Here is a 22,076-nt window from a genome sequence, read left to right as displayed (position 1 = left end):
ACCTACATGAGCTAAAACATTGTTGTACTGCTGTATACTACAATATGTAATCATCAAAAATCTCCAAATTACATGATACAGCATTTTCTACAATACAAAAGTGTAAGAAATGTAACATTTTACAAATAAATGCAATATACGTTAAACCATGTTCCTTTATGGGCTGAGAAAATTATGCTACTTCCTAAGCACAGCGAAACATTTAAAAAATCATTGGGACAACTGAAAAATGCTCATGAAAAGCTCACATTTTGGAGATAATTTTCGCAGGATAGCAGCAAAATTGACCTGTGCCAGTGCCTAAAACAAGCTAGCAATAGCCTTCTTCTTGCAATCTGTTTTCTTGAAATTACCCAGAAGAACTGTCTGCATGTGCCACAGGTCAGGAATTACTGAGAAACTGAATGACCAACATGGTTAAGGAAGATGTTCTGTAACAAAGCCCAACATCCTGTTTGGGTACACGCTGTCTGCTTATCTTGCTTTGGTGATCGCATCATTTGCCAAGAGGAATGAGAAACATGAAAAATGTGAGATGAGAACAACAACCATAAATGCACACAAAAACGCACACAGTAAGTTGAAAGTGAGCCAATTCAAGCAAAGGTGCATGCACGTGGCGCAAAGCAGACTTCGCACAACTCTATATCGAGCTTGAAGAACCATGACACTGATGGAGACGATAAGAAGAGCTAATTTTATTCTTCCTGTCGTAGCTTAGCTTTGGTCACAGCCTCTCACAGTGTGCAGATCATGGTGAAGTTGTTGTCCTTAAGGTTTTTGTCCTTAAAGTGCAGGTCATGGCACAGTAACAATTCTGAAGACAGCAATTATTAGCAAGGTGAGCAGATGAGCCAAAAAAAAGACTAGAAAAAAAAACTAGAAAAAAAAAATAGAAAATCATTATTTCTATGTTTGTTTAATTAGATGATATGTCATGTTTACATTGCATTAAAGCAGCTTTATTATAGTGTATTGTGCAGCTCTTTTCATTGCTAAAGAAAGCCGATTTATACATTGTTCCTGTGAATCTAGGGCACTCTGATTGAGGCAAGAGACACGCACAAAAAATGTTGTTAACACTTATATATAGGTTGTAGGTAGAGTCTGTAGCCTTTGACCTACTCTGTCTGTATGTGTCTATCAATCTCCCACTGTAACCAGTCCTGCAGCATTGACCTGGCAAACAGGAGACAGGTGAGTGGGCGTGGTGTGACTTTCTTTTCCACGGGAAGGGAAAATCACAACCCTCATACACTCACGTACATTCAAACATTTATATTTCACTGCCTGAGAGGCAGACACACTTCACAGGGAACACAGTGAGTGATCAAGACATAATATAGAGTTCATACATCTCTGGAACTTTTTGGATAAAACTAGACCCTGAAACAAGACAACACCTACGTCTGTCATCTCATCTACACTAAGGTATCAGCTTTTATTCTCTTATTTCATGTATAATGCTCATTTGAAGTATCTCAAGATGCAACAAACAATTACTTTAATGTATTATTTTGTTCAACCAACAGTTCAAAACCCAAAGATAGTAAACTTACACTAATGGTTGCTGGAATCAGAGAACATTTGCTGTTTGGGGATAAAATGTTTTTAGAGCCTAATGTACTGTAAGAGTCAAGAGTCACCTTTTATTCATATATTTGCTTGTGTATGTTAGTAAAGTATTTTATTCTGAAAGGCTCTTTAGTTTGCAGTTGACCTCATGTCAACGCTAATCGTTCCTCATGACAGGACTATGTTATGTAGCTGTTCTGAGCTATATTAATATGTTTATGTTGTTTATGTTATGTGGATGTTATTTTGTAGGTATAGACACTTGGTTGTACTTTATCTTTTGACTAAGAGTACATGAATCCCAAAGACACACATTGCAAAGTTACAGAGGAATTTAGAGGCAGGTGCAGAGAGATGGTACAGGGAGTAGAGCATGTGGTTTATTTAGTTATGGTACAGTAGAACTTGGCGTTTGACAGTCTGACCCTGGGGGATGAATTCAGGGAGCATAACCCCACGAGTGTTGAAGAAAAAGACGAGCACAACGTGGCCTCTTCGGTCTTGGAGACTGACTTTTGGTCAGGTTGCAGTGTGGGTAATGTCGGTGCCAGGTTTTGACAATCAAAAAGACTGTGTTATAGGAGTGTGATGCTAAATTGGTGGGTTTTTTGAGATGTAGCTGAACAAAACCATCCACTTGCACCTGTAAACACTGATCAATAATCCATTATTATAATTCCATACAAGTACTAGTACATACATACATGTTGCGTGTTGTCAGTTTAGCTTTTATGTAATTAGTCTGTATGAGTGAAGGTTTTATTTTAGGTACTATTGTCATTCAAATTTCTGTCCATTAGTCCCTTTTTCTTGTATCTAATTGGCATCTACTATCTTTTAGTTCTTGATTAAACAGCCTCAGGACAAATGTCTGCAATGTATATGTAAGCTTTATAACAGGCATGTAAACTAGCTTGGCCGCACTGTGCATCTCATCTAGAGCATGCTGGGATAATCTCCAGCCCCCCTTGACACTGAAACAGGATAAGCAGGTATAGACAGTGGATAGATGGGGTAGATAGTGGAACAGAAAAATGTATATATGGTATGAATTGTTATTTTAAATGTATTTCTCCATTGGATTTAAACTTTGAATCAGCTCCAGTGTCGCCTGTACAAAAATAAGTTGCCACTAGAACGTTAAAAATAACTGTGTGTGTGTTTATATGAACTGTATGTGATAATACAGAACAGAATCTTGCCCCACTTCATTCCTCAAGTCTTCAGACCATCCTAATCTGATTTGTGGCGACAGAAGAGATGTGTGCGTTATATAATGTGTCCATCTTTCGTAACTTCAGCTTAAACTCCATTAAGCTCTGTATGGCTTCCTTCAGGTTACCTTTTTCCCCTTTCACCTTTTTGCCTTTGCAGTTATGCCACATTCCCATTTAAAACAAACATGACAACTTTCTACTCATCTCCACAGTTTCACTGTTAGTTAAAAGATCAGGCAGCCATCATATTACCAAGACTCTTGGACAGAACAAACAAGACAGTATGAAGTTTGTCCTTAACTAAAGGTCTTAGGGTTTTTAAAATAAAAAGGGTTTATCCCCTTAAGAGCATGCATGTACAAGGTTTGTGGCAATCTTCCGATTACATCCCCTTGCAGAACTGGGCCAAAGGACGAAGGCTTTATGCCAAAAAACATGGGCGAGGCATTACCTTTCAAAGGAGACCAGAGTCTGTTAACAGGGTTAACTTCACAGGTTCTTGGTAATCTGGTCTGTAGTTGCTTAGATATCTTGCTTTTAACCAAATGGAGAAATGGATTTACGATCAAAATCCTCATAGGTGTACAGTACTGGTATTTTTACCCTGACACTATTATAATTCAAATTAGGTGAATCAGTTTTATCTCTGTTCAACAACTTAATATAATACTTACTTAATATATACTACTAATTTGATTTTGCCAGTTGCCAGTTAGTGGCATGTTTCTCTCAAACATTGTTACTTCTGCAAACTGTATATATATAAACATAGGACACGGTATCACTCAGTTAGAGGTGAGGAAACTCTTTGTGGATCTAAATGATAAAGCAGATTTATTGTAAATAAATCTCTTGTCTAGTGACTCCAGCCTTTAAACACAAAGTTGGGTACCAGGATATCGAGAAGTAGCAATGACAAGGCAGTGTTACACTGTCTTTTTTAAGGCTGTATAAGCTGTATAATTCCTTCTTTGTCTTTTTTCCCCACAGGATGTCTTTATGTGGTAGTTTTCTGTCTGACGAGCAGTTCCAGTGCTCCATCTGCCTGGATGTGTTCAATAACCCTTCGTCCACACCATGTGGCCACAGCTTCTGCATGGCCTGTATCAGCAGATACTGGGATGGATCTAAGGTGTGTGAGTACAAAAGTACATAATGCAGATTGTGTGCGTTGTATGAAAATCAACCTTTCTCTCCTCTGTCCTTCCTCTGTCAGGTTTGCCAGTGTCCTCTGTGTAAGAAAACCTTCCAGAAGCGACCAGACCTCCAGATCAACAGGACGCTGCGAGAGATCACCGAGCAGTTCAGGTCCATGAGGGGAGGTGGAGTCACGGGGAGGGAGAAGAGAGGAGGAAGAGGAGGTGGAAGAGGAGGAGATGGAGCCATACATGATTTATTTGAGGAATTGAGGAAGAAGCTGCCTCGACATCTGCCGAAGCCAGCAATGACGCTGACCCAGGACGCCCAATCCCAAGGTAATCTAACCCTTGTTTCTACAGAGGCTGTATGCACTTAACGCAAGTGTCTGCCAAGGTAATGTATGTAATGTAATTAAATCTACACATAAATAATACTGACAGCCTGAGTGGCAGTCCTGAATGTTTTGGTGATTGACTTTCTGTGCTGAATGCCAAAGACTGAACATGATGGTTCAGTACAACAGTGCTGACAAATGAGTTCAAAATCCTGTTGGCTCAGTTTAATTTCACATTCTGCAGATGATACATGACTTTCCTGTCAGAGTTATGTTGCACAGCAGCAGTCTTTAACAAGACAGGGAATCCTCAGACATGCTAGCAGCACTGCGTGAGGAATAAATACAGACATCAGCATGTTGACATGCTCATAATAACCTATGTTTAGCAGGTTAGCAGTTAAATAATACAACGCTAAAGAAAGTCATTAGTTCTGCAGATGTTTGACTATAAACCAAATTAACCAAACTGAATTTAGTCGCCTATGGCTATACATGAAGGGAAAAGTCAGGGAATCACCAAAGTTGGTAGAATTCATTATCTGGTAACCATGAACATCTGCACCAAATTTCATGACAACTGATCCATCAGTTGTTGAGATATTTTTCATTTATGGTGGACTCAACAACCAATCAGCACTGCAATCTAGAGCCTAAAAATAAGTGTTGTTAGAGTATTAACAGAGTTATATGTAAGTTTTTGCTATGGCTACATAGCCAATAGGCTATTAGCATTAGCAGCTTTTTACTTACCAGTCTAAAAGTAACACTGCAAGTTCAGCATCAAACTTCATTCCTTTATTCACCAAGAACCATCTCCAGTGATGGAAAGCAATGCCACAGTTTTACTTTTAGTTCTTTTACTTCTTTTCTTCCACTGAAGTTAGCATGCTAACCAGCTAGCTCTAGCCCAGCCAGCCTATCTCATCACTTTCTCATAATGACTCACTGTAATGTCCAGAATGCCATGAAGAAGTAGCACTGCTCAGAGGGCATATTCAAACCTCTTGTATTGTAAACGCAATGATAGCTTAAGCTTTTGTCAAAGCAACCATCACCAACACTTGCTCCTAGCAAGAGACCATGATTTACAGCAGAGAAATTTTTCAATTAATAGCCCTTTTGAAGAAGCTCAGTACACCATTTTTAGGTTCAACACAAATTATGTTTCCTAATTGAACTTAGGTTGAAAAATTAGTTCAAAGTCATCTTCTGAGGTTTATATGATTACATCCATGAAAGCTAACTGTCTTTGAGAAAACAAGTTCAATAAACTGAAGATATTAAGTTGAATGAACAACTCTTGAGAGAGTCTCAATCCCTGTATTCTCTGTTTTGGAAGGTGTGTCCATCCCAACGTTGTCTCCACCAGTCACGACTCCACTGGCTTCTTCAGTACCAAACAACAGTCCGATCACTGCCCTGAACCACACCTCTGGACCTCCTCTGCCTCCTCCTCCTCCTCCACAATTCTCCCGCTCCAGTGGCCGCAGAAGGTTCACCGTGAGCGGGGCTGCGAGCAGCCAGAGCAGCCCTGTCTGTGAGATCCACCACAGGGGAATAATGGTACAATGTTTTACCTGCATCATAAACTAATTATTTCAGATTCATATATCTATGACAGATAAAGGTTTGACAGTGCAACACTCTCTTGTTGATGTCAGATTTACTGTAGGACTGATCGAGTGTGTATTTGCCCTGATTGTAAGGCTGAGGACCATCAGGATCATGACACCGTGACTGTCGAAGATGAATGGATGGAAACTAAGGTGAGAAATTAAAACAAAGAGCAAAGGGGCAAAGAGGAACAAGTTGATGTTTGGAGGAAATCACTCAGACTTTAGGGAGTTTACCTCTTTAGTTTTTTTGATTTTACCAGACAATAATGGTGTTAAGAGGAAGAACAAAGACAAGGCTCTGACTGTTACAAGGCATTTTGTTTGCGTATGATAGCAGGAAGTTCCTTGTGGTTGGAAATCTGAGTGACCATTAAGGATAAGCAGTGTAGATAATGGATGGATGGATTTTTCTCACAAAAAGTATACTGCCCTCAGTAAATGTACTTGCATGCATGTCTACAATAAGCTCAGTCTTTACGCAGTTTCACTGCTCTGTGTACTCTGCTCACAGTGTCTGTTTTGTCCTCAAGATTAATTGGTTTCAAGAATTGTAGGGCTGCCACAGCCACATGTAAATAGTTTATTCAGGTCTGGTTATATACTTTTTATGGTTACTGGATGCTAGCAAAAAAAAATTTCTCAAAAGGTCTCGTCAGATTTTAGGTGCAAATATACAGTAACAGTAACAACAGGTGAGATAGAGAATGAAGCAGTGAAAGAACAGGAGTGAACGGATAATAATCTTAACTACAAACACAAGACTTTAACATTGTAATTGATGGAAAACAATAGAAATGGGAGTGATAGGATATTTTGTATGTGTTTGTATTTTTGTCCATGTAGTCCCACCTGAGTGTATCAGAGCAGAAGATCCAGGAGATGATCAGACAGAGAATCAGGAAGATCGAAGAGATCAGAATGTCAGTCAGTGAACTGGAGGTGAGTCAAACACACACATTCTTGTGAATACCACAGTGCTGTGGGAAAACGAGTAAATCCGCCTGTCATCCATTTATCAGCCTTTTATCACAAAAAGTCACTGACTTTATGAGGTTTTACTTGACATTTTCCACTCCCAACCTTTGGGGTTTTACCCAAATTCATAGATGTAATCTTGAGTTTTTGGGGTTTATACTTGAATTTTGTTACTCCACCTTAACTTTTCCCTTTAATTCAATCCCTAATTTTCAGGTTTTTATCCAATTCTTCTTGCGCATATTTAACAGGGTTTCCATTTGAATCTTTGGGGCTCCAACAACATTTTTGGGTGCATTCACAATTTTACCTGTTTTTTCCAGTTCATTTCTTTTGTGGAATTTTCCCAAAACTTTTAGTTTTCTCTTTAATTTCTTAATTTGGAATATTTATTCCATAATTCTTGGGGATTGACACATTTTTATGAGTATTCCTGATTTTTCAAGGATTTTCACCTTTGCATTTGTTTATACCTGATTTTTGGCACTGTGTGTTTCTGGCATTGTAAATCTTGTCCTGTTGAGTTACACCTTTATAAGAGAATCTCAGTGCAGCTAATAATTACTCTCCCCAGTTGGCAGTGGAGCGAGAGACAGCAGGCAGTGTTTGCCTGTTTTCCGCTCTGATGACTGCCATTGAGCACTCCCAGGCTGAGCTGATGGAAGTGATGGACATGAGCCGAAGGGCGGCTGAGCACCAAGCCGACGCCATGATACGACAACTGGAGCTGGAAGTCGAAGAACTGCGGAGAAGAGAAAGCGCCCTCACTGAGCTTGCCCAGTCAGATGACTATAATCACTGTGTCAAGGTTGGTGAGGAGCCATGGTTCAGTTTGATGATATACAGACATATATATATATATATATATATATATATATGAACTTTTATTTATTTATCTTTGTTCCAGATGTTCCCCGTCCTCTCCAGTCCTCCAGCTACCAAAGACTGGTCTGGAGTGTCGGTGAACCCTGACCTGGGAACAGGGACCATCTACAGGTCGCTGTCAGTTCTGGTGGAGAAGTTCCAGGAGGAGCTGAAGACTGTTGCAGAAACAGGTCAGTGACATGTAAAACACAGGGCTGGTTTCCAAAAGTAATGACACAGAGATTTGATTTGTAGTGCAAGTTTTTACCGTAAAACCTTGAGAATGTAAAAATGTGAAAGTAAATCAGTCAGTACTGATTGATATTCAACGTCTACTGGGGAAAGAGAACCTAAACTTGGGCTTCCTTGTTTTGACATCAGAAAAAAGGGTCAACTCTTCTAGAGTTAAAAAAACAACACCACAGTAGACTGTCATGAGGCATAGCATCAGTGCCCTCAGGTGGTAGAATTCATCACGATCTGTCCACAGAGGTTTTCAAGGGATTGGACCCTAGGTTTGTCTAATTTTTTGCCAAGCACACTGATGAAACTGCAGCAACTTTACATATAATGTTAAACTCATCTCGAGCCATGAATCTTGAGAAAGATCTATCTATTTCTGACTTTTATTTGAGTTTTTGTGGTTCCATTCAAATTTCTTTTTCCGTTCACAACTCTTCACAGATTTATTTGTTACATTTCTTCTTGTTCCTATCCAGGTTTTCCTGCCTCTGTGCTAGAACCCAGTCCAGTTCGAACACAGCCCAGTGAGTGTCCACTCCCTGTCTTCCTTAAATAGACTAATCTTAATGCCATCCGCCTTACATTTGCTGATAATAGAGATCCAAATACAAACCAGTTCACACAGTCATGTTTTACATTTTCTGTTTTTCTGCAGGGATAAAGAGGATACAGGAGTATGCAGGTATGTGACATTCACACTAACTGATTTAATTGAAAGCAATATTATGGACATGTGACCAAACAATCTTTCTTAAATGCAGTGGATGTAACTTTGGACAACAACACTGCCCATCCAAGACTGATTCTGTCAGAGGACATGAAGAGTGTGAGATGCTTGTTAAATTATTTTAACACATTTCCACACATCCCTGGGAAGAGTCTCTAATCAGCCTTGTGTATCAGTAACTGTCAGTGAGGTCTGGTATTGATTAAATGTCTTTCCGCAGGTGAGGTGTGGAGACCGACACCAGATGCTTCCAGATAATCCAGAAAGGTTTGATAGAGTCGTCTGTGTCCTGGGGAGGGAGGCTATTTCCTCTGGGAGACACTACTGGGAGGTAAGATAAACTAATATGCATGAAATAAAGAATTATTGCATTTGGTTAATACAATCGGCAAATGTTTTGTCAACTTGATGTCACTCACAAGTACATGAAATGTGGCCACATCTGTCCTCTCCAGTCTTTCAAATGTGTCAGTGTTTGACCATGTAAATATGTGCTGCATCATGGGAACAGGTGGAGGTGGGTGGGAAGACAGACTGGGATCTGGGGGTGGCCCGGCAATCAATCAACAGGAAGGGGAAGATTGAAGTTACCCCAATGAATGGATACTGGTTCCTCAGCCTAAGAGACAAGTGAGTTTTCCATCAGTCATCAGTTAATTACTCATATAAAAGCTCTTATCTCAGGTGAATAAGTGGGTTGGCTTGTACTCGCACGGTTGCTTGTTTGACTCTCAGCTCCTCCTGCCTGCTGAGTAAGTAAATAGGCTACCGTTTAATAACCGTAACAAGGTGCCATTTTAAGGTGACAAGATTACAGGTTGTTGTGCTGCCCCCAAGTGGCTAAAAAATGGAATTGAATAGCTTTAATCATCTTCTTCGTGACATCCTCTGATAGTTTGCTACATCTGTGTCAGTTTTTCTTTAGCAATGGATTTCTTATTTGAGATGGGATGTGTAAAATTGACATCAGACATTCATCTTTTCCTTTCATTTTTTTTCTTTTCTTCTTCCCTTCTTTTTCTTGTATTTATTTAATCTTGTATTTTCTTTACTTTCTCCTGTCCTTCCTTCATTCTCTCCTCAGGAACAAGTATGCCTTTCGCACTGAACCCTCCACAGACGTCCACTTGAACCTCCGACCACATAAGATTGGAGTATTTGTGGACTTTGAGAAAGGACAGGTGCAGTATGCGAAACATATTTGACTTCTTTTGTCTTTTACAAAGTGCACAGAATATCAAGATCACCAGCTAGGTTTAGTATTTTCTGTTTTTAAATAATACTGAGTATACTTTTTTTTTCATGGCTCTGCAGGTGTCTTTCTACAATGTTGATGCTAAAATCCACATCTACACTTTCAGTGACACTTTCACCGAATGCATCTACCCGTTCTTTAGCCCTTGTACTAATAAATCAGGAAAGAACGACGGGCCACTGATTATCACTCCAGTAAACATGACAGAGTGACCGGAAACACCCGAGAGTTTTATTTTTTGTTTCTTCTGCTCCTTTTGATATATTTACAAACTTGTGCACTTGGTTCCCCTGAAAAAAAAAAAAAAAAAAACTCTTGTTAGCAGATGTTGTGTCTGTCAATTCATATAGGTGAAACATTTTTATGTATTTTTCACCAATCCTTTAATAAAACAATCACATTTTCTGTTAATCTGGGCATGTATATTGGAGCATTATTTTTGTGGTCATTATCTCAGGCCATATCTTTGGTCGTCTTGCCGATAGTTCGATGAGAAGATTGATACCACTCTCTAAGCTAAGCCAGTTAACTGTTAGCTTAGTCTTAGCTAAGCTAACCAGCTACTGACATGAGAGTGGTGCTGATCTTCTAACAAGAAAGTTTACAAGTCTAATGATAAAGAGCTTTATGTTAGTGCATTATGAATTAAAATACTGTGACAAGATGACAAAATGCAGAATACTTACTTTCATTTTACAACACGATTACTGGTATGAAAGTAGACCATTGAAGGTGTTGATTATCTTGAGATGATTACTCTTATTCATCTCATTAATAACATTAAAACATAACATTATTCAGTATATTTTACTTCAGTAGGGTGGGTGAAAGTACTGTTGGTCTCATGCTAAAAAAATACTCCCTGCTTTTGAGTAAAAAAACTGATGAATATGAAAGTTTATTTTATGTAAAAGATGCGTTTCCCTTCCTTTGTAACAGTCACTGTAGTTCAACAGTTTGACCACTAGGGGGAAGAGTTGTCACATCAGTGGAGAAACTCTTGTCTGTAAATGAAGAAGCAGGTTCATCCTCCTAAAAATGCAAACTCAAACACACAGTGTTTTTTTTTCTCATTGAGATTTTCGGTTGTAGTTTCTATTCTTATATAAATATTAAATACATCCATTTACAGTGGTGAAAAGTAACATACAGTGAGTACATTTACTTGTGCACTGCACTCCGTTGTCATGTACTTTATACTTAAACTCCACTACATTTCAGAGGAAAACACTTTTAACTGCTTTTAATTTTAAATAACTTTTAATTGCTTTTTATTCCACTATTATTTATTTGACAGTTGTAATCACCAGTAAGATTCTTGCATAAAAATATGATGGATTTCCTCTTCTTCCCCAGTTTCATTTAAATAACCCAGAGAGGTCAAACTATCCACCACTTCCAAAAATGAATGCAAATTTGCGTGTCAGAACTTTGTTTTTTCTTCTGTCTTTTCAAATGTAATCATTGTTTTTAAATTGTAAAGAAAGAAATTTTGATTGCTACCATTTTACCTCCTACACACAGGTTTTAAAGTATGATGTGTCATGTTTAAAAATGCTTTATCTTCATTGGCATCTGCAGTTGAATAGTCCTTGAAACAAAAGATATGAGAAAAGATAAGATCAGCAAGTGTGAAGGTCAAACTGTGTCATCGTTCTGAACTTTTATTAATGGATGGAGGATCTGAAATCCAGCAGATTCATTGTCACGTGCTGAATTATCAGAAACAGAATCAGCACAGAGCAGCTGAGATGTCACGTAGTCCAATTCAAACCTGCATGGACACAGAAATTTGGATGATGTTAGAGTCACATGTACAGGGAGATGAATAACCAGATTATACTGGGTTAAAGAAATTATCACTACCAAGCGCAGGTGTGTCGGTGACTTCCATTTAAAAAAAAAAAAAACAAAACATGTTTTGTGCACTGTCACAGTGACCTTTGACTTCTGACAGCCAAATTCTAATCAGTCTGTCATCCAGGTCATGATAGAGTTGAAGGCAACTGGACTTCTTTTAGGTTTCTTGATGACGTTTCACCTTTCATTAGTTCTAAAGACTGGTTGAAGAGTCATGTGAGTCACATAATGTTAGGTTGGAGCAACAACCAACCAACAAGTCACACCTGGAGCTTGTGTGACCCTAAAGACTTACATGACAGCAGGGTCTGTTAACGACTCTCAGGACCACCTCCAAAAGGTTAAACACCTGGGACTCCCCAACAAGCCTCTAGAACTGAGGAAGCCTTTCGAATGAGAGATGAAATGTCTTCAAGAAACCTAAACTAAGTCCAGTTGCCTTCAACTCAAGCACTTAAGACAAATTCTAATCAGTTCATCTTTGAGTCCAAGTGAATGTTTGTGCCAACCTTGTAAGGATTTGCTTGAGATGTTCTTGAGATGTTGCGCTCAAGAATGGATTTTGAATTCACTCTGACTTTGACTTTTGGCCTCTGACCAACAGATTCAAGTCAGTTCATCTTTTGTTTTCAGTAGAGCTACTGAGGACTGAGATTTCTCTCCTAAGTAGGAAATACTTGTTTGTAGGATGAACTCATTTTTGGCTTTGGCCATTGTTGATTTATTACTGATAAGCAAAACATAGAACATCACCACTTAATTTACTCTTGCCAGAAGCCAGAAACCAAGTCCAGGTATTCTCCCTGCTTAGATTACTGTCTAAAAATACCCCAAGGAGAAATCACTGAGATTGTACTGGGTGTAATTTTGTAATTTAAACCTGCTGATACAGTTACAGTAAAAGAATAACAAGACATTTACGCTGGTGCAAATTTTTCTTAATGCCCCCAGGGTTGATTTACAGTTTACTCATTCATGAAGAAATGTAATATAACAAGAGTTAGTTGAATGACAGCTTGAGAGAGGAGGTTAATTGCCACCAGTGTTTGCACCTTTGAGTCAAGTGGGCGTGCTTGTGTTAACGACTGTTAATGACTGATTATTTGCAAACTATTTCTCTTTTGGTTCAGACATTTGTGGTTCCCAAAGGATGAGTTCTACTAATTTTGGTGATCCTCTGACTTTAGCTCTAGTGCGATCCTGAGTCGAGCATGTTTTGTTTTCAGGCAAATATCTCGACAACTACTGGATGAAATTAGGCAAATATACTCTTTGTTAAAATGAATCAGATTGATTTTGTTGATATCCTGACATTTGTTCTCAGTGCCACCGGCAGGTCGAAGTTTTCACTTGGATGGTTGGTGGTCGTTTGATGAAAACCAAGTTTGTTTAGTACAACACACCATATATGCTGAATTAATGTGTGAATTAAAAAGTATTAGTTCTAGATTTTGATCCTGTAGCAATTTTGTTCTTAAGGGGTGAAAATCCCCAGTCAAATTTGCAAGTAATCAAATTCCCAGCGACCAAAGGACACAAAGTCAATCTGGAGGTTTTGGGGCCCTCAGGCAGTGGCTTCTTTAACTGCTTGGTAATTCGACTTTGCTTATCACCTTTTACCTGTACTGCAGGCTACAGCCCTCAACAAAGAGAGGACCCATTTTTCTCCCATGAGAAAGTATTTCATTTCAAGTTTTATGTGTAAGCGACTCAGGTGTGGGATGGGGAACAACAGCACTTAAATGCAAATATAAGCAGATATATCTGGTCCTAACCGTGTGGACTCCATACTAAGCTTTATAGCTGCTACAAATTTCTCATTTAATACTTAATTTGAAAGATTTTGAAAAATGTTTTTCCAGATGATAATATGAATTCAGGAAAAGTCATCAAATTTCATGCTGAAGGAATAGTTTTGGAAATCATTTGCTAACGGTATGCTAAAAATAAAGTTGTAGCCCGGACACATCAACATTACTTGACACGTTGCATCTAACTACAACTAACTACAAACTGAAATGTAAAAGTGACTCAGTGAATAGTTTCTGGGCTGGGCCTGTGAATTCCTGATGTCTTGGCTGGATGCCTGGCATTGAAAAGATGACTCTCAAGTCTCCGCCAAAACCAGGAAACTGCTCTAGCACATGACGCCCTGGTAAATATCACCCTGTCATTCTTACACTTCTGTTTGTGTACATGTCAAACATTCATATCCATACAGACATGAGAGTGATACTCTCACCAAAGTCGGAAGCATGTCTGTTCTTGCTGAATATTAAAAACACAAGACCAAGATTTTCAATCATCTTCATTAATCAGCTTTACTGAAAATGATTCACACAACAAAATCACTTATGATAGTCAATTATTTTAAAAAAAGAATGGAATATCATATGAATGTAAATATTCCAACAAATAATCATCTTTTGGGAAAATGGGAAAAAAAAATGACAACAGAAAAACAAATGTCAGCAGAAAGTCTTTATGCTAAGCTAAGCTAACTGGCTGCTAGCTGTAGCTTCATATTGAGAGTGGTATTGATCTTCTCATCTAAATCTCAGCAGCATATTTCACTAAAATGTCGGAAGGCGGAACTTGACAGGGACAATCAATTTTGCAAGGATGGTTTTTGGACATTGACTTTGTTGTTATATTTTGGTTTAAAATGCTTCCCCTTATAAATACCAAGTCATTCAAAAAGATTTAAAAGCTGTATCTCTAATGATGCATACAGTGAACTTAAGAGGGATTGTACCATAGGAATTAAGTTATGTAAATCTGCATTTAAAAACATCTTAAATTTCTGTTTACAACCTAGATTTTTATTGTTGTTTAGTGTTAATTCTTGTGTTCTTCTTGTGAAAGACAAGCATAGTGGTTTCCAGCCCATTGTGTTGGGTTTGGTGTTGTAGTCTTATCCTGTTTACAGACCAACTGCTACAATAAACAAAGGTTGGTTAACTTCTGATTCTGCGTCAATATTTACAGTATTATTCAAATTCCTTCTTTTTTTTTGAAAAATCACTTTAGAACGTAACAATCAAATAATAAAATTAGACACGCTTCTCGTATGATATTTGAATATTTCCCATGCACATAAGTATTGTCTAATTACTTCTAGAATTTGTGCATAAACTGCACCAACTGTAAAACCTTTAACCTTAAAACCTTAACCTAAAACATTAACCTTGCTGCAGTCACGGTCCTGCTTCAGCTGAGACTTAGCTTTTTCCTTCTGAAGGAGAATGTGTTCGGCAAACTCCCTGACGGCTCCCATTCCTGCGACTTGGTGGCAGGTGTACTTTGCAGCATTGATGGCCACCACCGGTGCATCTCCAGGTACTGCGCTCAATCCGGCCAGGTTCAGACAGTTGACGTCTTGTTTGTCATTACCTGGGAGGAGAAAAGAAAAAGTGGGAAATTAACAGGATTGTAGGATTAAGGAGGATCTATTGGCATAATCACCTGTAACTGGCAACTGTTGTGTTTTCGTTAGCTTAGAATACTAATGGATGCCTCCACTTCCAAATGGACAAACAGTGTTCATCAGATAATTTTCACAGTTGAACACCACTGACGTCAACAACCTCTGTAGTCTCATTTGCTAGCTGCCTCTTTTAAGACACGTAGAATAAAACGTGAAAATGTCTTGAGCTTGTGTTAAAACCACAGACCTTATTTCAGGCATCTCAACAAAAACCCATTGACTTTGGGACAAGGGAACCAGGAGTGCTAACATGCTAACCTACTTCCTGGTTTTAGGACTCATTCCTGCACCACTCTATAACCCTAACAGAGACCCACACTATAATAAAAGAAAGAGTGCTTTACCCATGTATGCCACGTCCTTCCACTCCAGCTTCTTCTGCTCCACTATCGGCCTCAGATCATTCAGCGGCTCCTCTCCTACCTCGATGATTCTGCAGTTCGTTCTCTTGGCCAGCGTGTCCACCAGCGACTGGATCACGGAGTCCTTGTTGTACGTCAGCAGTATGACCTGATGGAGTGAGGACGCAGGTTAGTACAAGCGATAAAGGACAATATGAGCCTGATCACCAAAAAAAACAAAACAATCCAACCTCCACATCTTCCTTCTGCAGCATGCTGATGCCTGTGGTGTCTCTGATATTAATGGACACCATCTGCTCTCCGGACGCAGACAGGAAGATCTTCCCCTCCGTTAAACACCCAGAAATATTGCAGAACATCAGCCGAACCACCTCCGGTGTGACCCGACCGAAGTAGCCATACCTGCAGGAGGAAGCACAGACCAGGTGAGAAAAGCAGGACGAGGAAACTGACTAATGAAATACAGCTAACCAGTTTATAGCAGTCAAATAAGTACTCAAATGAACACAGGTGGAACAATTGTTTGAATGTTGTAAACCAACTACACCACGGCCACATGACGTCAACGTCTCCACCACTAAGCTTCCAACTGGTCATTTCATTTAGCTCTGAGCTCTTCTACAAAAGCCTTTCTTCTTAGAAAGTTAGTGAGAGTTTGAAAGAGCGTGAGTAGAAACACAACGAGGCTGTAAAGGTGGACTGGTGAGTAGATGGGTTTTCATGTTAACGTCGCCGACAACCTCTGTAGTCTCATTTAGACACTCGTTAGCAACCGCCTTTTTAAGACATAATACAAAAAGAGGTGTATGTTTTTGACAGTAGTAATTAATTAAGCATTTCTGTGTGTGTCTCACCTGAGAACTCTCTGCTCTGCCACAGGCCAGTCGATGTCCACGTCTATGTCCACACTGTACTCCGGCAGCATCTCATAGTAGCCGACCTTACCGCCCTGGAGAGCGAGGTAAGACATAATAGGAGTGGGATTGAGAAAGAGAAGAGACCAAACATACAACGACAGTGCAAATTAATCGTGCTGCCTAATTGCCTGCAGAAGCCCCTTGTTCAGGATGAGGTCTCTGGTGGTAAAGTAGAAAGAGCCGTTCTCACACAGCTCTCCGTCCCAGTCCTGACGTCTTGGCCGGTTGGACGGGTCCAAGTTGAGGGGCTTGGTCAACTCACCATCTGGAAGGAAGCAGGTTAATAGTTATTTACACAGAGAGGCTGAGTTAGCAGAGGGAACAGTACACTATGGCAGTAATAAAAGGGCTCTGTTTGAACAGTACATGTAGGGCATGTCAAACTCCACTTTTGCCAGTTTAATGGTGGGAAAAAAGGTAGCAGTGCCAGGTACATGCCTCATAGGTATTGTTCTTACTGTCTTAATTAAGTATGGGTGTGTTTTTCAGGCGTAACATGCCATAAATCAAGGTGCTTGCACCTTGGTGGATTGTGGTCATACTGGTAGACTTGTCAGCTGATCTCTCCACACTTGTGCGTATTTCAGTCATTGGCACATGCAATTAAGTAATCTTGTAATGTGTCCTCATTTATGTCCAATGGTGTAAGACACAACATCCTTTTTTATTCTTGATCTTTTGCATGTTTGTGTTCTCCTGTGAGTCCACATGCCCTTAAAAATAACACTGAACATAACGAACCACCTGATCACACCAGGTGCATTTACTATTTAAACAATGTGGACACAGGAGGGGAAAATGAAAACTGCCTCATGCTAACCGTTTCCAGCTTTTATGCCAGCTTTTATGCTAAGCTAAGCTAACTAGGCTGCTGGCAGTAGCTTCATATCTATGCATACCTACACCTGAAACTCCATGATATAACCTTTTTATATGACAGCACAGTTAAATGAACTACTATGTCTCTGCGCTTTAACCTGGCAACAAACAGACCTTTGTTCAATGTTTTGGTGAATATACACAGAAGGTGTTTGTGTAACCCCTGACAGCATCCGTGTCCGTCATGGAGACATACTGTACTTAAAACCTGCTCTGCCGCTGTCAGAGAAAAGGGCAGGGAATCAGATACTCAACAGAGCAAACTGACATTCCGGATGTTGTTAACAATCGAACTGAACCTTTGCTGTACATCAAGAAAAACACCTCGGGATATATGTGTACATGAGGTTGTGTATATGAAAACTGGAATCTGGTGCAACAGGTTACTTTATGAATAAACCACAAATAACACATTGCTCACATCTTCAGTGGAGGTGCTGCACCCAAAAACCTGTCAGTGTAAATTGTACCTCTTGAGATGTCGGTGGAGATTTAGGGAATTTAAACTCGGTGGGTCGTTATCAAGGCTTGATTTGTCTGTGCTCCTAGATGACACCTGAGGCCACGAGTGAATGGTTAATGATGAGGGATAAAAGGACAAACACTGAGTAATTTTTTATCCTCATCCAACTTGTCATTACAGCCAAACTTACTGTTTTCCAACAACAAAAGATAAAGTTTGTGGGCTGTAATAACAGTCCTGCAGCTCTTCTGTTGACTTACTTCCCTGCTTGACCTCCTGCCAGCGGAACTGGTGTCTCCTGACCACAGCAAAGACCGAGTCAAAGTCTTGCAGGGTGATCATCTCCAGGGCCTCCTTCACATGTTTCGGGTGTAGACACGGGGATGTGGCCTGAATGTTGCATATCACATTCACCTCTGTAAAACCAAAAATAAATGATGGGCTTTAAAAATCGCACACCTGCTTCGCCTCCACTTAGTGGCGAGAATGTGCCTTGTCACTGATGAAACAGACTGGAGTTACGATCACACCTGGCCTGCTGCAGCTACACATTGTGTACCTGGGTTGAGTCTGGCAAACTCTTGAATGGTTTCCAGTGACGAAGACGAGTCTCTGGAGACCTCAGGACTCCTGCGATGCACCTTAGCGCCCCAGGCTTTCGCCACCTTCTCGATCTCGTCGTGATCCGTGGATACCCACACGCTAGGAAAAGGAAATTATAACACATCCAGTCATTATTTAATTCTAACACATGACATGAAAAAATGCCACATACAAACTAGAGTTTTATTATCGGCCAGATGAATTTGTTTATTCAAATTAAGTAAAATCTAATTTAAGATGCAGCCAGGTTTCAGATGTTGGGATTATCAGTATCTGAAGTCATATTAATAATTGCATCTACCTGTCAAACATATCGGAGTCCTTGGCAGCCCTCAGGACCCAGCCGATCAGGGGGACCCCGGCTAACATTTTGATGTTTTTCAGGGGGATCCCTTTGCTTCCTCCCCTCGCCAGGACCAAGGCAGCGACGTGCCTATCGCCGCCGGCCCGCGACGGCCGCTTGCAGGCGGTGTGCTCTCCGTCCCGCAGTCCGTTATCCGCCGGAGGACCCCTTTTTTTGGAATACATGACTCTCTGGCTGTTCAGCGGAGGTTTGTAAAAACAGGTTGCAGGTAAAGACCCAATACGCTGAGATTATCCCTGACGTGTCATTACACAGGTAGGGGGAAGACATTAGGTAGGCAAGTTTATTTATACCGGAAAGGTCTGGGTTTTCTTCTTCTGCTCTCTGGGTTGAGCTCATTACTGCCACCTACTACCGGAAGTACATTTCTGCCAATGTGTAGAATATTTTAAGAAAGTTTCTCATTATTTTGATATATTAAATTATCATTTCAAGAGGGTTTTTCATTTTGATAATAATAACTTACAGGATCCTAAAAAAACATCGGTGGAAATGGGAGGAAAGTAATTAACACTGGAGAGAAGAACTGCAAGGCTGAAATCCACAATTATTTTCATTATCAATACAATTGTTTTTGTTGATGAACAACATATCAAATATCTTGTTTGTCCTTACAAAAGTAAAACAAAATGTTTCCATCACTCTTAAAAACTATTAAACCTGTCATCTAAATCCTTTAATAACACGAATCCTTCCTCTCCACACATCTACACCACCTTATTTCTAACAGCTTGCATTATCATCTTTATTTATTTACCCAGGAAAAATTATTTACTTTCCACCTACATGTACTCCTCCTCCTCTTCTTCCTTGTCTTCTTGGTTTATTTCACTTTTATTGGCTGCCTACTGTGCAGAGGTGTGAGTCAAAGAAACCCATCCACATCTAAACACCTGTATGAACACAGATAATTAAGTTAATGCCGTTAGCGTTGTTATATTTACAGAAGTTGCCAAATCTGTCAATCGAAACCAAAATGTACAAGTGACGTAAAAAAAGCAAGCGCAGCAAGTAAACAGGAGTAGTTTTTCTGTTTGTTTTTCTATTGTCCTGCTATTATTGTTTGTTTGTTTGTTTGTTTGTTTTTGTCTTTCCATTTCTAAAATCTCTGGTCTTGTCCAGTGATAAGCTGTCGACAAAACAATTATGGTCAAGAAAGACAGAATATAGATTTAAAATACACGTGGGGCACTTGGTAGGGCTGTTGTTGTCATGTTTTGTTTTATTTTGAACATGATAGGATGGAAAACTATTACTCATTATGAAGTAGTTGATTGTACAAACAAAGAATCATATTAATAAGACAAAACTGCCAAAATTCAAGCTCAGTGTTTGTCTTTTTTTATGAATTCAGAGGTGAATAATGCAGGTTCATGGATTAACAACGTGTTTGTAGAGACGACGCTGGTTGATATTTGGAGAGGCGGTTGAAGAATGTGCTGAACTTGATGAGCTGCATTATCTAAAATAGTCTTTCAGAGCATGGACTTGAACAAATGCAATAAAAACCTATAACCACAGTCGTCCACACCCAAACGACGGCATACGCCACGCAGAAAAGAAAACAATAAAGCATGATCTAGTGTGCTGTATCATGTAGCACCAACCTGTTAAACAGGAATCAGATGTCAGAAACAAAGTTGTATGCACATGAACAGGTTTAGAATCACATGAAAAAGAAATTACATTCTCTTGGAATTCTATGATTTCATGTTCAGGACATAATAAAAAAAAACTGTCTGGTGCTTACCAGGTTTTTAAATGTTTTAAATCTAACCTCAGGTGTAAAACAACACACAACAGATTCCACTGTGCCATTATTTATTCAGCCAAAATGAAGCCAAAATGGAGAAGCCATGTGTGGAAAAAGTAAGTACACCTCATGATTCAATAGCTTGTAAAACCATTTTTAGCAGCTGTAAGTTTAGCTGTCAGACAGATGGCCTCATATTCGACTCTAGAATACTTTGTTTGTGCTGGTATGGCGTATATAGCCAAACATCTCCACTTTGGTCTCGTCTGTCCAATGGACATTTTTCCAGAAGTCTTGTGGCTTGTTCAGATGCAACTTTGCAAACCTAAGCCGTGCTGTAATGTTACTTTCAGACAGAGGAGGCTTTCCCCTGTCAGCCCTTCCAAACAAGTCATACCTGTTCAGTCTTTATCTGATTGAACTGTCGTGAACTTTAACAGTTAACATGCTAACTGAGACGGACTTCAAACTGTTTGGAAATGGCCTGACAACCTTTTCCAGATTTATGCATTTTGGTTAGTTTTTGTTCAATAAATAATGACGCAATGTAATATGTCATGTGTTGTTGTTCATCTGAAGTTGTATTTATCTAATTTTAAGACCTGTTAAGGACCAGATGACTTTTTATTATGTCCTGACACGTAGAACCATAGAATTCAAAGAGGGTGTACTTTCTTTTTCACAGCTGTATTTGCTGTGTCCTAGTCCTTCTTTTCTGTAACTGGTCAACAGCACCACCTTCTGGACGGAACAGGAAGTGAGCTGTTTTATATGTTGCTGTGAAGGATGATGAACATAACTAGTTCATTATTTTAATGTGCACTGTAGGTGTAACATAAGATAATTTCTCCATTCTCATGCCATGTCTTTACAGTTGTTTGGATAGTCTTCACAGTCATCTAATTTAAATAAATGGTGTCTATGTTGAGATTTCCCTCTTGTGACAATTTTGGGAAATACAGATGACTGATAACAACATTTAATCATTTATATATATATATATATATATATATATATATATATTCTTTACAATGGATTTGGAGTTTAGAAAATGTATAATTATTGCCAAGACACCTTCTGAGACACACTTTGATCTCAATTAAATACATATCCAAAGGAACAGGGTATTCAGTAGATCGTGATGTTCAGTGTATTTGAAGGAGGAAAGTCGATCTCATTTTCTGATCTCATTTCCAGCAGCAGTATGAAGCTGTTTTCAGTGAAAAAAGCTCTGATGATCACACCTGAACATCACCACCCCAGCACCAAACAACAGACAGAGACATTAGCAACTAGCAGGTGAATATAATGAAGAATTTAGCAGCTAAAGAGCTGAATATTTCCCCCTAGGAGTCCAAAAACAGAGCTAAAAGAGGAATGAACACTGGACTGAAGGAAACACCATCCTGAATGAAAGCTAATTTCTTTCCTGTATCTGT

At 39.4% G+C, this 22,076-nt stretch overlaps 2 protein-coding genes across 3 annotated transcripts; one reads left to right on the top strand and one right to left on the bottom strand.

Moving 5' to 3' along the window:
• Positions 1–1,268: 1,268 nt before the first annotated feature.
• On the top strand, positions 1,269–14,770 carry LOC108891957 (E3 ubiquitin-protein ligase TRIM39). Of its 2 annotated transcripts, none has more exons than XM_051075536.1 (15): positions 1,269–1,431; positions 3,783–3,924; positions 4,009–4,267; positions 5,609–5,832; positions 5,976–6,035; positions 6,729–6,824; positions 7,435–7,668; positions 7,768–7,915; positions 8,444–8,491; positions 8,623–8,649; positions 8,729–8,793; positions 8,915–9,025; positions 9,206–9,324; positions 9,779–9,875; positions 10,009–14,770. In XM_051075536.1, exons 2-15 carry the CDS (start codon positions 3,784–3,786, stop codon positions 10,159–10,161), a joined length of 1,782 nt encoding a protein of 593 aa, XP_050931493.1. In that variant the 5' UTR covers positions 1,269–1,431; position 3,783; the 3' UTR covers positions 10,162–14,770. The 2 variants fall into 2 exon arrangements, with proteins under 2 accessions (XP_050931493.1, XP_018544866.1); XM_018689350.2 differs by having other exon boundaries at positions 5,931–6,035.
• On the bottom strand, positions 14,105–19,202 carry cmasa (cytidine monophosphate N-acetylneuraminic acid synthetase a). The gene is made up of 8 exons (XM_018689362.2): positions 18,822–19,202; positions 18,477–18,619; positions 18,178–18,333; positions 16,704–16,840; positions 16,513–16,607; positions 15,889–16,060; positions 15,641–15,806; positions 14,105–15,202 (listed from the first exon to the last, which is right to left on the bottom strand). The coding sequence occupies exons 1-8, from the start codon at positions 19,046–19,048 to the stop codon at positions 14,979–14,981; spliced, it is 1,320 nt and encodes a 439-aa protein (XP_018544878.1). The 5' UTR covers positions 19,049–19,202; the 3' UTR covers positions 14,105–14,978.
• Between the last annotated feature and the right edge of the window lie 2,874 nt (positions 19,203–22,076).

This window comes from Lates calcarifer, linkage group LG14 (genome assembly GCF_001640805.2).
Source record: "Lates calcarifer isolate ASB-BC8 linkage group LG14, TLL_Latcal_v3, whole genome shotgun sequence".
NCBI classification, from domain to species: domain Eukaryota; kingdom Metazoa; phylum Chordata; class Actinopteri; family Centropomidae; genus Lates; species Lates calcarifer.
This window is presented reverse-complemented; position numbering and strand designations above follow the sequence as displayed.

What these genes read in the sequence shown, in the direction of transcription:
- cmasa (XM_018689362.2), bottom strand. Translation starts at nt 19,048, where the DNA reads ATGTATTCCAAAAAAAGGGGTCCTCCGGCGGATAACGGACTGCGGGAC. An exon ending in GTTTGCCAGACTCAACCCAG is followed by an intron (nt 18,334 to 18,476) that starts GTACACAATGTG and finishes TTGGTTTTACAG; the next exon opens with AGGTGAATGTGATATGCAAC. An exon ending in TGCAGAAGGAAGATGTGGAG is followed by an intron (nt 15,807 to 15,888) that starts GTTGGATTGTTT and finishes TCACTCCATCAG; the next exon opens with GTCATACTGCTGACGTACAA.
- LOC108891957 (XM_018689350.2), top strand. Translation starts at nt 3,784, where the DNA reads ATGTCTTTATGTGGTAGTTTTCTGTCTGACGAGCAGTTCCAGTGCTCC. An exon ending in ACTATAATCACTGTGTCAAG is followed by an intron (nt 7,669 to 7,767) that starts GTTGGTGAGGAG and finishes TCTTTGTTCCAG; the next exon opens with ATGTTCCCCGTCCTCTCCAG. An exon ending in CTGGGAGACACTACTGGGAG is followed by an intron (nt 9,026 to 9,205) that starts GTAAGATAAACT and finishes TCATGGGAACAG; the next exon opens with GTGGAGGTGGGTGGGAAGAC.